The 11,324-nt window shown below is 34.5% G+C and overlaps 2 protein-coding genes across 3 annotated transcripts; one reads left to right on the top strand and one right to left on the bottom strand.

Annotated features, from left to right (window-relative positions):
* The first annotated feature begins 884 nt into the window (after positions 1–884).
* LOC114191590 (peptidyl-prolyl cis-trans isomerase FKBP16-4, chloroplastic) lies at positions 885–3,549 on the top strand. 2 transcript variants are annotated; one of them, XM_028080851.1, is made up of 10 exons: positions 885–1,124; positions 1,201–1,353; positions 1,449–1,504; positions 1,612–1,667; positions 1,956–2,013; positions 2,363–2,437; positions 2,665–2,784; positions 2,928–3,005; positions 3,091–3,131; positions 3,219–3,549. In XM_028080851.1, the coding sequence occupies exons 1-10, from the start codon at positions 1,055–1,057 to the stop codon at positions 3,244–3,246; spliced, it is 735 nt and encodes a 244-aa protein (XP_027936652.1). In that variant the 5' UTR covers positions 885–1,054; the 3' UTR covers positions 3,247–3,549. The 2 variants fall into 2 exon arrangements, with proteins under 2 accessions (XP_027936652.1, XP_027936653.1); XM_028080852.1 differs by having other exon boundaries at positions 2,695–2,784; positions 3,219–3,493.
* On the bottom strand, positions 3,532–10,820 carry LOC114191589 (cactin-like). The gene is made up of 14 exons (XM_028080850.1): positions 10,712–10,820; positions 10,137–10,465; positions 9,949–10,040; positions 8,777–8,876; positions 8,517–8,588; positions 8,259–8,321; positions 8,031–8,171; positions 7,758–7,853; positions 5,150–5,434; positions 4,939–5,074; positions 4,696–4,847; positions 4,430–4,606; positions 3,955–4,221; positions 3,532–3,875 (listed from the first exon to the last, which is right to left on the bottom strand). The coding sequence occupies exons 2-14, from the start codon at positions 10,422–10,424 to the stop codon at positions 3,756–3,758; spliced, it is 1,989 nt and encodes a 662-aa protein (XP_027936651.1). The 5' UTR covers positions 10,425–10,465; positions 10,712–10,820; the 3' UTR covers positions 3,532–3,755.
* Between the last annotated feature and the right edge of the window lie 504 nt (positions 10,821–11,324).

Raw genomic sequence — 11,324 nt, 5'->3', positions numbered from 1 at the left:
TAATTCATAACGCCAAGCACGTGCTCAAATTCACGGTTTAAAATTTGTATTATAAAATAATTATTAAATGACTTAATGAAGAAAAAAAATTTTAATTTATGAATTATAAATATTAATTTAACACGTGTCAGCATCTGAGTAGACACGTGTCATCAGATGACCAGCCTAGGTGGAACGTCGTTTGCCACGCAGTCACAGACTTAACGCTGTTCACAAATTAGGGACTAAAGTCAGTAGTTCCAAAATCACGAGGACCAAAATGGTTTAACGTTTGGGAGAGGGACCAATTCCAAAAAACGATAATAGTTGAGGGACTAAAAACATAATTAACCCTTAATTAAATAAACAACAAATAAATAAATTATTAATAAAAAATAAAATAATAATTAGACTAACAAAAAGAGTAATTTTCTAAAACTAAAAATTATAGCATGAAAAACAAAAATGTCTTCAAAGGAAGCACTTGTCTCCTTCCTTAAACACCATTTAATAGACAAATTACTCTGTAGATTGTTATTGATGTAATAAAAAATAAATAATACTTTTTATTTATATGATTCACATTACATAAAACAGAAAAAACCGAGTTAAATTAAGCTACTGCAACTGGCTGATTTAAATATTATTATTAAAATTAGCTCATTTCAGTCCATGATTAGTATGTTACTATTTTCAAGATACTCGGATGGGTAGACAGATATAATAAAAGTTAAATTAATTTACTTAATATACAACAGGTTAAAAAAAGTTAAATAAATAAAAATATCTACTAAATTCATTTCCTATTTTCCATGTTCTTAGGTGAAATCTCCAGAGACAAAATTTGTTTAATTTCCGAAAGGTTTGTTGGTGACGCATCGATATCGAATTATATCAAGAATCTAATATTCTATATTCTGAAACCAGTGATTTTTCAATGCTTCAAAATTGTGGATGGAATTAACCACGTTATCCTCTCTGAGTTTTTTCTCTCTCTTTCTTCTCTAATTATACCAAAAGGAAAATAAAATGTACAAGATTCTGATCACACAGTATCAACCAAGAATCAAACACCATGGAACTCTCTCTGTTCCACCATCAGCACCATCCTATGATGATCCTCAATTGCCCCATTAGCATCACAAGTAACTTCTCTTTCTCTGCTTCTCCATACACTTCTTTCAATTCAAACTAGCCTGAGAATTTTCCTCAACTCTACAGGAACACACAGAAGACTTAACAAGAAAAATTCATTTAGGTTATCATGCCACTGTTCATGTTCTTCCACAAAAAACACTGCAGCAGAACCAATTACAGTGTCTTCTTTGAGTATTGAAGGAAGGAGAGCATTACTCAGTTGTCTCCTCACAACTTGTTAGTTATCAGTTAACTATCCTGGAATGTTCCCTTTCGATGTTTTCTATGTTCCATTCCATGTGATTTTCTTAGATGTTTTTATCTTATGTTAGTTGGTGGAGTCTATGCATGTGATGTGGCTGGAGCTGTTAGCACAAGTAGAAGAGCTGTATGTGGCTCCATTATTCTAGTTTGTGAGTTTATTTGAAAGAAAAATGATGGTTCTGATAATTGAGTAGTACTAAGTGGAATTTTCAACTCTTCTGTTTTCTGCAGCTAAGAGGAGCAAAAATTCCTGAAAGTGATTATACAACCTTGCCCAATGGCTTGAAGTGAGTTTATGCTAACATGTTGATTGTGAATCTTTCTACCTTATTTCCCATTTAGTATCAGATTCTGATGACTAGAGTGTGTTGAAATTCTTCAAATTAATATCATCACAATAAGAATTCCACCATCTAGTACATTTATTGATGTTTTCTTAATCATAGAGAAACTGAATCTGTCACTTTTCTTTGATTTTACATTGGTTATCTTTAAAATTTCGTAATTTGCACTATTTTTTCTTTTTGTTGATTGCATTTTAAAGATGTGCTGCTATGAAACTGTTATATCTTCAGGTACTATGATTTGAAGGTTGGAAATGGAGCTGAAGCTAAAAAGGGATCTCGTGTTGCAGTACGGTTGTGACCCAGTTAAAAATGTTTCACTCATTATTGCTTCTGCGTGTGGTTGAAAGCCATTAACTAAATGTGTCGGATTACCATATAGTTTGTGTAGTGAATAGTTAGGAATCAAATTCTGAATCTAAGTTCCACGTCTAATAAAAATGAGAAAGTTAATATATATAACAAAGACGAGACATAAACTTGTAATCTTAAGATTTTGTGTTGAAGAGGACTACTTAATTTTCTCTATAACTCTGAGGTACTGGCATGTGCATTCATATATACTGATATTACCAAAAGATTTTTATTTGATTAAGTATTACTAAGAATTCAGAAATAATGAGATTATCCTATTGTAGATTCACTATGTGGCCAAATGGAAGGGTATCACCTTTATGACTAGTAGACAAGGAATGGGTGTTGGAGGAGGAACGGTATGATCCAAGTAACTATGCAAAATTTCTCAACTCTTTCTGTATTGTGTTATTAAGATCGATTAGTGTAGCAGTTAGAAGCATCAAATGCAAATGCAATGGCATGAGAAAACGAACCAAATCATTTCTATTATTTCTCTAGAGATTCAGAGTTTCAAAAACTATTTATCCTTTACATGATTGGTCTAGATGATTACTACGATGCATTTTTTTCTGCTTGCTTATAGGTTGACGAAAACATGTTTGAATTATTGCAGCCCTATGGATTTGATGTAGGGCAATCAGAGAGGGGAACAGTCCTCAAAGGGTTGGATTTAGGTGTAGAGGGCATGCGAGTAGGAGGCCAGGTGAGACCAAAATATGGGAGCAGCTTTCTGTTTTATTAAGAATGCAAATCAAATTATTAATAATCAATAAAATTAAGTGCGCAAACTGTAAAAGCCTTTTTATCCATTTGATGTGAAGGTGTAATTTAGATGGTTTTTTGCAGCGACTATTGATTGTTCCTCCTGAACTTGCCTATGGAAGCAAGGGAGTGCAAGAAATCCCTCCTAATTCAACGATTGAGGTGAACTTTATTCGATTGTTCTCCTGTAAAAGTGATTTTTATTTTTCAACATACAATTTTACCATTTCTTACTTTCGGAATGCAGTTGGATATTGAACTGCTTTCTATCAAACAAAGTCCATTTGGGTAAGTAACGATGTCAGAATGTTTTTTTCCTTATTCCTGTATATTTTAGTCTCCTGTAGTTAATTTAGATTATTTTTGGTTGCGCAGGACTCCTGTAAAGATAGTTGAAGGTTAATACAATGATTTGATATTCAGAGTGCTTAGTCGACATTTTAAGAGAAGAAAATGATGGCCACCTACTCAGCGGCCTTTACTTTTCCCATTATGTTAATGAACAACCTGTTTCTGGAGTTACTAAGAAACATTTGATTGTTTCAATTCAGATTTCTGTTCGGTCGGAGTTGTAAAGTTCATGTGATTATCAAAACGAAAATAAAGCAGTGAAGAAAGAAACCGTATGTCTTCACTTTTTCTGTTGTGTCCTTTCGCCCCTTCCATTGTTTCCGATCATAAAACATGATTGATCGTCGTTTCCTAATTCTTTCAACATTTAACTTTCAAGTCAAATGCATCATCAAAAAACAATTATCGGGTTTTGTTCAATGTTGGTTGTACAATTCCTCCAAACACCTAAAAGAAACTATATGCCAGCAGCACCTTAACATTCACGGATATACACCTTAAATTTCAAAATGGTAACAAACCCATGTAGAACGGAGCCGGAGCCGGAGCCGGAGCCTGAAATTATCTGCGGTAGCGATAGCGTTTGAAATTGAAGTACACGTGTAGAATTCCACGTTCAAACGTGCACTTGAAACCTTTCTTATGAGAATATTCCCATTCTTTATTAACAATGCGAAAAGCCTGTCATGGAAGACACATAAAATGGGTAATTTGTTTGAGAATGTATATAAACCTTCAGAGCATCAAGAAGTAGACTTACAATGTCTTCATATGGTGGCCCTGCATGAAATCTTATGATGCAAGTCTCGCCATTGCTACCATCTTTCTCAATAGTGTAAGTTGGAGCTTTTGTCTTGTCTACTAGATCCGGGTAGAAGATGTTAAATTTATACCCTTGTACAACCTTTGGCGGTGGATTGTCGTGATCGTAATGAGTCTGGTTATATTTGTTCCATTCATACCCAGTGTGGACACGGTTGAAATACTTTGGTTTTCTGGGCCTGTATTTGTCATGCCACCAATAAACCTGCTCCAACATTGACCAATTACATCAAACTTTAAATGTTGATAATCCCACGTCCTTTAATATAGTAGTGTAAAAATCCAGAACTTTGTATAATGAACTAAATATTTTACAATCTATCAAACATGTAAATTTCGAAGAATCATAGATAGCGACAATCATTTAATGACATTTGACAGAATGAAATTGGATAATAACCAAGACAGGTTACCTGTGAATCTAGATTCACTTCAGCACCAGAGCCAAACACTGCATCCCCGTCTTCCATAGCTCCCATAGCTTTCATGGCTTTCGTCTCAAAATTATCTTCAGATGGAGCAGGCTTTAATGCCATTGCTTCTTGAATTCGTTTATGCTGCTCTTCCTTTACAGCCATACGCTTCCACTCCTGTGAACGTACCGTCATTGCAGAGTTAGACTACACACTTGACACACAAACGAGAAATATCATTGTTGAAAACCATGTTTAAAGATTACCAATAGAGCTCTGTCCTCTTCCGGGTCAATAGCTTCCTCATTTTCATCACCATGAAACAGTTCCGGTGAAAATGAGCCAGCCTGATCCTCAGCTTCTTGATCTTCTTCTACTTTAATGGGTTCAGGTGAAAATGATTCATCTGCAGATTGGGCTACACAATAAACATCGAGCAAATATCAACACAAAGTTTGGGTGGAGAATGCGTATAAACTAACAATGACAAAAATCCAAGGCTAATATACATTTTCTGTAATGTTCATTGTCTTCGTCAGAGTTTCTAACTGGAGCGTCTTCCAGTTTATCTTCATCTTCCGATGGTTGTTCAAGGTGTTGCAAATGTTTGCGTAACATCTTAGCATGGATTTCTTTTAAAGAAGCCTGCATATAGCACAATTAATAATGAAGTGAATTTATCCATTATTTTAAAGAATGCATCTTAAAAGTGAGAGTTACCTTGGCCTTATATATGTGGAGGTATTTTAAAACTGCCTCCCAATACTCAACCACCTTCGCCGTACCAGTACGCATCTCTGATGATATATGCACCTGTAAAGCTTCTAGTTCTGCATGTGTCTTCCCCTCCAAAAGCCTCTTCACATCTGGCTCAACACTGTAATGCAGACCCCTTTCTTCTGCAAGCAGCTCAGGGGGAGGTTCTTCACCACGTACCCTAGCTCGATCAATTGCATCTTTTTTTCGAGCTTCGGCGAGCTCCCAATCACACACTAGAAGGAGTGCCTGTATGAAGATATTGAGCAAGACTTCAACTTAAAACATGAATTATGACATGATTAATTTAGTGTCAAGATCAATGGCATTACATGTTAAGGAAGTCACACAATGGCCATATGAGTGAACTGAAACAGAAGAGGAAGAGATTAAGGAAACTAATTTATCTGGGATTCAATTCAGAGGATAAATTTTATATGTACATATAAAGCACAAACATAACAAGACATACATAGTCACATAAAAGACACTGCATCGAAAGGCATAAACACCAGCATGCATATAACAAAAATATATAAACTGTGGGGGAGGAGGAAGAAAGCACTCCCAATGAAAGCACCAAATGTAACAAGTAAAGAAACGAGAGAGAAGCACAATCAATTATTGAAAAAAATTCCTTGTATATCCACCAAAAGTTTGTTGAAAACAAGGAATATTCTAGGTACTGAAAACAGAATTTGCAGAAAGGAAATTTCAGAGAATTTCAGAGCCACATAAGAAGAAAAGACAATCTTTCATTCCCCCCTCACTCTCTCTCCTCATAGTGCACATATACTAACTTTTGCACCACACAAAATCAGTCAACTTGGAATTGGTTATTTTGGGCCGAGTGCTGCGCCTTATTGCCTCTCCAATTGCCCTGTGTTTTTCTGCCTTAGGCCCAACATTTCCCGCTGTGCTCATATCTGTATTTTTACTCATATCTGTATTTTTACTCGTTACACACACCTAAATGAATTTGAACTGGGAAAAGCAATCTCATTGTGTAATTGAATATTCTCCATGCTACAAGCCATTCCATAGCAGATTGTTATAGAAAAGAAACCTTAATCTAAATTTTAAATACCCATCTATGCTATGCCTGACATAGTTGGGAACAATATTCCATTCCGTTCCTCTAAAATTACATTTACACCAACCTCATAACTTTTTTGTGTATTAAGAATTTATTAGAAGAGACGAAGAAAAGTGAAGATCCAGCTGCCTCAATTTTACCCAAAATATGTGTATAATGATACTATGTTATCTACCTTAAACAGGGAATTACACAAAACACATAAACAAGCTGAAACATGTTTTACATTTCAGTAAACCACTTCCATTTTATGCAAGCAACCAGAAGTGCCAATTGTATGAGACTTTGCCAACATGTTACAACTCAAAACCAACAGTACAAACTTGTAACATAAAAACTAAAAGTTTTAGTACCTCTCAAATCCCGACCACCGTTCAGAGAGAGAGTGGAAGAACTTCATTCTAAAGCACCCAATACAACTATGACAAAAAGAACTTCAATGCTAAACAGGTTATACCTTTTATATTAGCACTAAGAAATAATAGAAGGCAGTGTTTTCATATGCCCTTCTAGAAATAAAAAATTAATAACTAAAGGGCATTATCCCTATGCTATTACCAAACAGTTAAATTCATAGCAAGTTCTTTGACAATTGAATTCAAGCATATCCAAGAACATAGACATGATATTTCCTCTTTAATCCCAAAGCAAAGAACATACACATAAAATTTCCTCTTAATTTCCGTTAGATTCTTCTGAAAGTATTTTAAAACCCAAAGCAGAAAAATGTCAGAAGTTGGTAGTTTTAAAATCAATCAGTTCAAGTAGTTAGATTACTAATTGAACCAGATATATTATATTTAAAATTTAAAAGTAAATATTATGTACATATATTTATAAACAACTTGAAAAAAATTATCCCCTTACCATAAAATACATACACAAATTAGTGACAAACTAAACTACGAAGGATTGGCATATTAACAGGCGTTAAACGTGTGTCAATCTGCATTATTTTATCATTGGTAATGCAATTATATTATGCTAAATCATATAATGATAAATAACCACTAACAAGAACAAAATGCATTAAGCTAATAATAACAAAGAAACATACTCTGCATGGAAAATCTACAAAAATATTTACAAATTAAGATAATACATATTAAACATATTCTTTGTCTAGCACTAGCATATTGGCTCCACCATCATTTTTTTATTTTATGCTGTTCTATAATTAGAGAGACTTCCAAGATACATATGTTTTGCATGTAGATGCTAATAACCTTGAATTTCAGCTGTTTTGTTGTTTTGCATTACACTTATCTATTTTTTTTTTATTGAATCATAAATGTGATCCTTGTACCAGAACTGGATAAGATTCATACTTCAAAGTCACAGTCACATTCGATAATACCTAAGGTGAATAAAAGAAGATGGTAGTATAAAAAATAGACAGGCTAAAAATTATTAAGTAATTAGTACTCTGTGAAGGACTATAAAGCAATTAACTAAAGAATGGACAAAAGATGATACCTCCCAATATTCTACATGGGTGGGTGTCGCCCTGTCAAGGTCCAGATGCATTTTGATCTCATCATGAAGCTCTTCCATTTCCTTTACTGTCAAACCCTGAATCATATAAGTCAAATTGTTATGTAAATTGTCCAACAACAATGGTACTTAAAGCTGGAAATCTTTAATCATACTAAGGAAAAGGTTCAATGAGTTTTTGAAGGATATTACATTATAATCTTCATCAGTTAAAGGATAGGGAAGATATGAATTGCTATAAATATAAATATTAACCTTGAACACCATGTATGGTTCATTTATTTCTATATCCAAATCAGCGGATCCATTGAGATGCTTGGTTAAGATATCAATCGGCTTGGCACGACCTTCACGCAATCTAATTTCGGATCTAACCTTGCTTTGATCAAAATGAAACTGCATATGAAATTGTCTTGATTACCAGATTGCAAGTACCACAACTAAAAAATTAACAATAAAATGAAAGGAATTCAAGGAACATACCTCCTCTTCTCTCTTTTCCCAGTCATGGAACTCAGCTCGTGCACGCTCTCTAGCTAACAGTGCCTGTGAGAGAGAATTTGGAAAAGATGACATAGTTTATGCACTTACAGGATAGGAAATATTTAGTATGTCATACTAGCATATACCCACCACAGCCAAGCACCAGCCAGAAACATGAGTGTCAAGTGTTAAGAAAGAATTGTCCCTCCAATAGATTAACGATAATTTTTCTAATAACAGATTATGTAATGAACTTACCATTTCTTCTTCATGTCGTGCTTTCTCAAGTGCCCTTTCTTCTCTTCTTTTTTTCACCTTTTCAATTTCTGCCTGCATTATGATTTTTACCAAGAACTTAGTGAATAAATGGCAGAGATAATGGTCAGTTGTTTGACAATTTCATCATTATAACTTAGTAAGGCTGGAAGGCAAGAAGCAAGAAGCTACAGCAAATACTTATTTAGTATTGCCTACAAAGTAATAAATATTTATTTTATCTTTTGCAGAAAAATGCATACCATCCGTTCTCTCTGTCTCATTTTTTCAGCTTTAACTGAAAATGCATCAATAGGCACACCTTGAACAACATCACGCTCAATCTTCTTCCGCCAAACAAACCTACAACTCAGTAAATTTGAGAACCATAAGATGTAGGTAGGTACCACTCGACTACTAGTACATTAGTTTGAGGTAAAACAGCTATGTGAAGCTTCTAGAACATTAAAAATGACAATAAAATTCTAAGCTTAGTGGAATCAAATAAGACAGGCAAAATGAACAAGAAAACTGATATATCGAAGTTATCTAAGAACAACAGCAAATTATATACAACTCCCCATCCACAAGAAAGTTGTCCAACAGAAACCAATAGCATTTCTAAAATAATTTTGGATGGTAAACGAATACAATTAATGATAAACTGACAGGGCAGCTTTGATTCGAACAGGAAAACTCTCTAATTTACCCGCAGGTAAACCTAAGAAACTTCAGCACTTGTAACAAGTATCCCAGAAGATTCAAAATACCAAAATGTGGGAGAGAGAGAGGGAGGGGGGAGAAGAAATGACTTTGTAAGAGGCGTCTTTCTGTGGGACCCACATTAAGGACCTCTTTCAATTTTAAGCAACTCATATATACGGGACCCATATTAAAATAATGTTTCCATTCATAAGAAACTCTTATAAAAAAATTCTATTTGAGATACACTAAGATGAATTTAGTATTACAAAATTGCCACAAAGTACCAAATACCATCCACCACCGAATTACAGAATTTAGTATAAGTAAATCAGACAAGCATTCTCCTGAAAGACTGACAATACAATTGCCGCAAAGTTTTCCAAATAATTATTATTTTATCAAACAAATTGAGGTTTTAACTAAAATTGAAAACAGAATCATGTAAGAACCTCAATCAACAATCCATCAATAATTAACTGGTTCTGCAGAAGTTTCTTACTTTCATATTATCACCTATACCAAAATTTAAACTACAGAACTCCTTAGCAATCACCTCTATATAAAATAAAATGCCAATTGTACACACACGAAAATAAGTTACAAGTATGTATCAGGAAAATTCATCTCTTATGGTAAACAGCACAAAAAAGCCCAGTTATTAGATCAACAAATCCAAAACCACACAACCCAGGAAAGAGAATAGGGAGAACCGGAGAATGTAGGAACTTACTTCTCATTAAGATTAGAGTCACCAAATGGATTTGCATCATTCGAATAACCTGACACGGTACGAGTCTTCAGTTTCTTGGCAACTTTCAATGCCTGAGCACAAAACCAAGAAGAAGGAAACATCAAAACAAATAACTCAAATAATAAAACATAAGAACACCAAACAAAGATAAAGAAGCATCTTCAAACCTTTTTCTGAGCCTTTTTGGCCAAGTACTGTGCTATTTCCTCCTCAGTAATGTACCTGGAGGACTTCTTCTTCTTGCGACCCCTGTCACTACTCTCGTCAGAGGAACTATCTGAGTCGTGCTTGCTTCGTCCACGCCGTGAACGACGGCGGCTGCGATGACCGTCTCTCCGGTGTCTCTCCGAAGACGACGAATCGCTGCTGTTTGAATCATCACTGGACTGTGAAGATGGCGAGTCTGATGAAGAATCATCAGATCTTCTTCTCTTTTTCTTACTCTTACTACCCATTCTGTTCACTTGAACTCTTCTACTCTGCTCAAGTTATAATGCTAAGCAAAAAGACAACGTAAAGTAACAATCATATTCCATAACAGCAAAACAGTGAAAGTGCTTCTGTGTAAAGTTAGAGTATGGAATAAGGATTTTCATCACAGAAAGAATCAAATTAATTGTTCAATAATAAAAAATAAATAAAAAAATTATTAACCATAGAAGATTAGAACTCGAGTAAAGGAGCAGAGTGCATTAGTTCAAAATACGAATGTGAAAAAGTAATCGATGGGAAAACGACGAACCTGTGGCGAAGAAGACGGTTGCGAAATGAAGACGACGGTGCTGATGAGCTTCCGGTAATTTCCATACCGGACATTGAAATTTGGAAACTTGGATTTTGCTTTTCGCTTCATTTTCCTTAGGAAAATAGAATGGGCCTAATCCCAAAGAGTTTTGGGTTGTTCTTCCTTTTTCCTCTAAACTTGTTCTTCCTGCACCTCTATTAGTACTATCTGCACCCCTGTACTAACCACAAAAAGATTAAAATATTCTCACTGGCTGCACCATGTCCATACTGCTATGTCTTCCTCTTCTCCAACTCTAAAACGTTGGGCTATTTGTTTAGGAAAACTGTTTTGAAAAGTATGTCATGTATTTCATAAAGTTTATTTTGTAAATTTTCTTTAGGAAATTCTTTTTCAAAACACATCTTATATATTTTGAAAAAGATAGCAGGGTACGGGTGCCATTGTTGCAACTTGGGTTATGAGTCCATTTACTTTATAATTTACATTATATTTTAAAATATTATGAGATTGGATAAAGTGATAAGAGAATACACAATCTATCTATAATATACAATACAAATTAAAGGATCACAAAAAGTAAGTTTATACACATGTCATCTTCTCAACC

The sequence above is a fragment of the Vigna unguiculata genome, chromosome 7, assembly GCF_004118075.2.
Source record: "Vigna unguiculata cultivar IT97K-499-35 chromosome 7, ASM411807v1, whole genome shotgun sequence".
Lineage (NCBI taxonomy): Eukaryota > Viridiplantae > Streptophyta > Magnoliopsida > Fabales > Fabaceae > Vigna > Vigna unguiculata.
The sequence above is the reverse complement of the archived record's forward strand: the minus strand, read 5'-3'. Positions and strand labels throughout refer to the sequence as shown.

Bases quoted from the DNA above. Each gene is read 5' to 3' on its own strand.
- LOC114191590 (XM_028080851.1), top strand. From the start codon at position 1,055: ATGGAACTCTCTCTGTTCCACCATCAGCACCATCCTATGATGATCCTC. The intron at 2,785-2,927 runs GTGAGACCAAAA...GGTTTTTTGCAG, and splicing joins GCATGCGAGTAGGAGGCCAG to CGACTATTGATTGTTCCTCC. The intron at 3,132-3,218 runs GTAAGTAACGAT...TTGGTTGCGCAG, and splicing joins ATCAAACAAAGTCCATTTGG to GACTCCTGTAAAGATAGTTG.
- LOC114191589 (XM_028080850.1), bottom strand. From the start codon at position 10,424: ATGGGTAGTAAGAGTAAGAAAAAGAGAAGAAGATCTGATGATTCTTCA. The intron at 8,877-9,948 runs GTAAGTTCCTAC...ACTGAGTTGTAG, and splicing joins GACTCTAATCTTAATGAGAA to GTTTGTTTGGCGGAAGAAGA. The intron at 8,322-8,516 runs GTAAGTTCATTA...TCTCTCTCACAG, and splicing joins CACGACATGAAGAAGAAATG to GCACTGTTAGCTAGAGAGCG.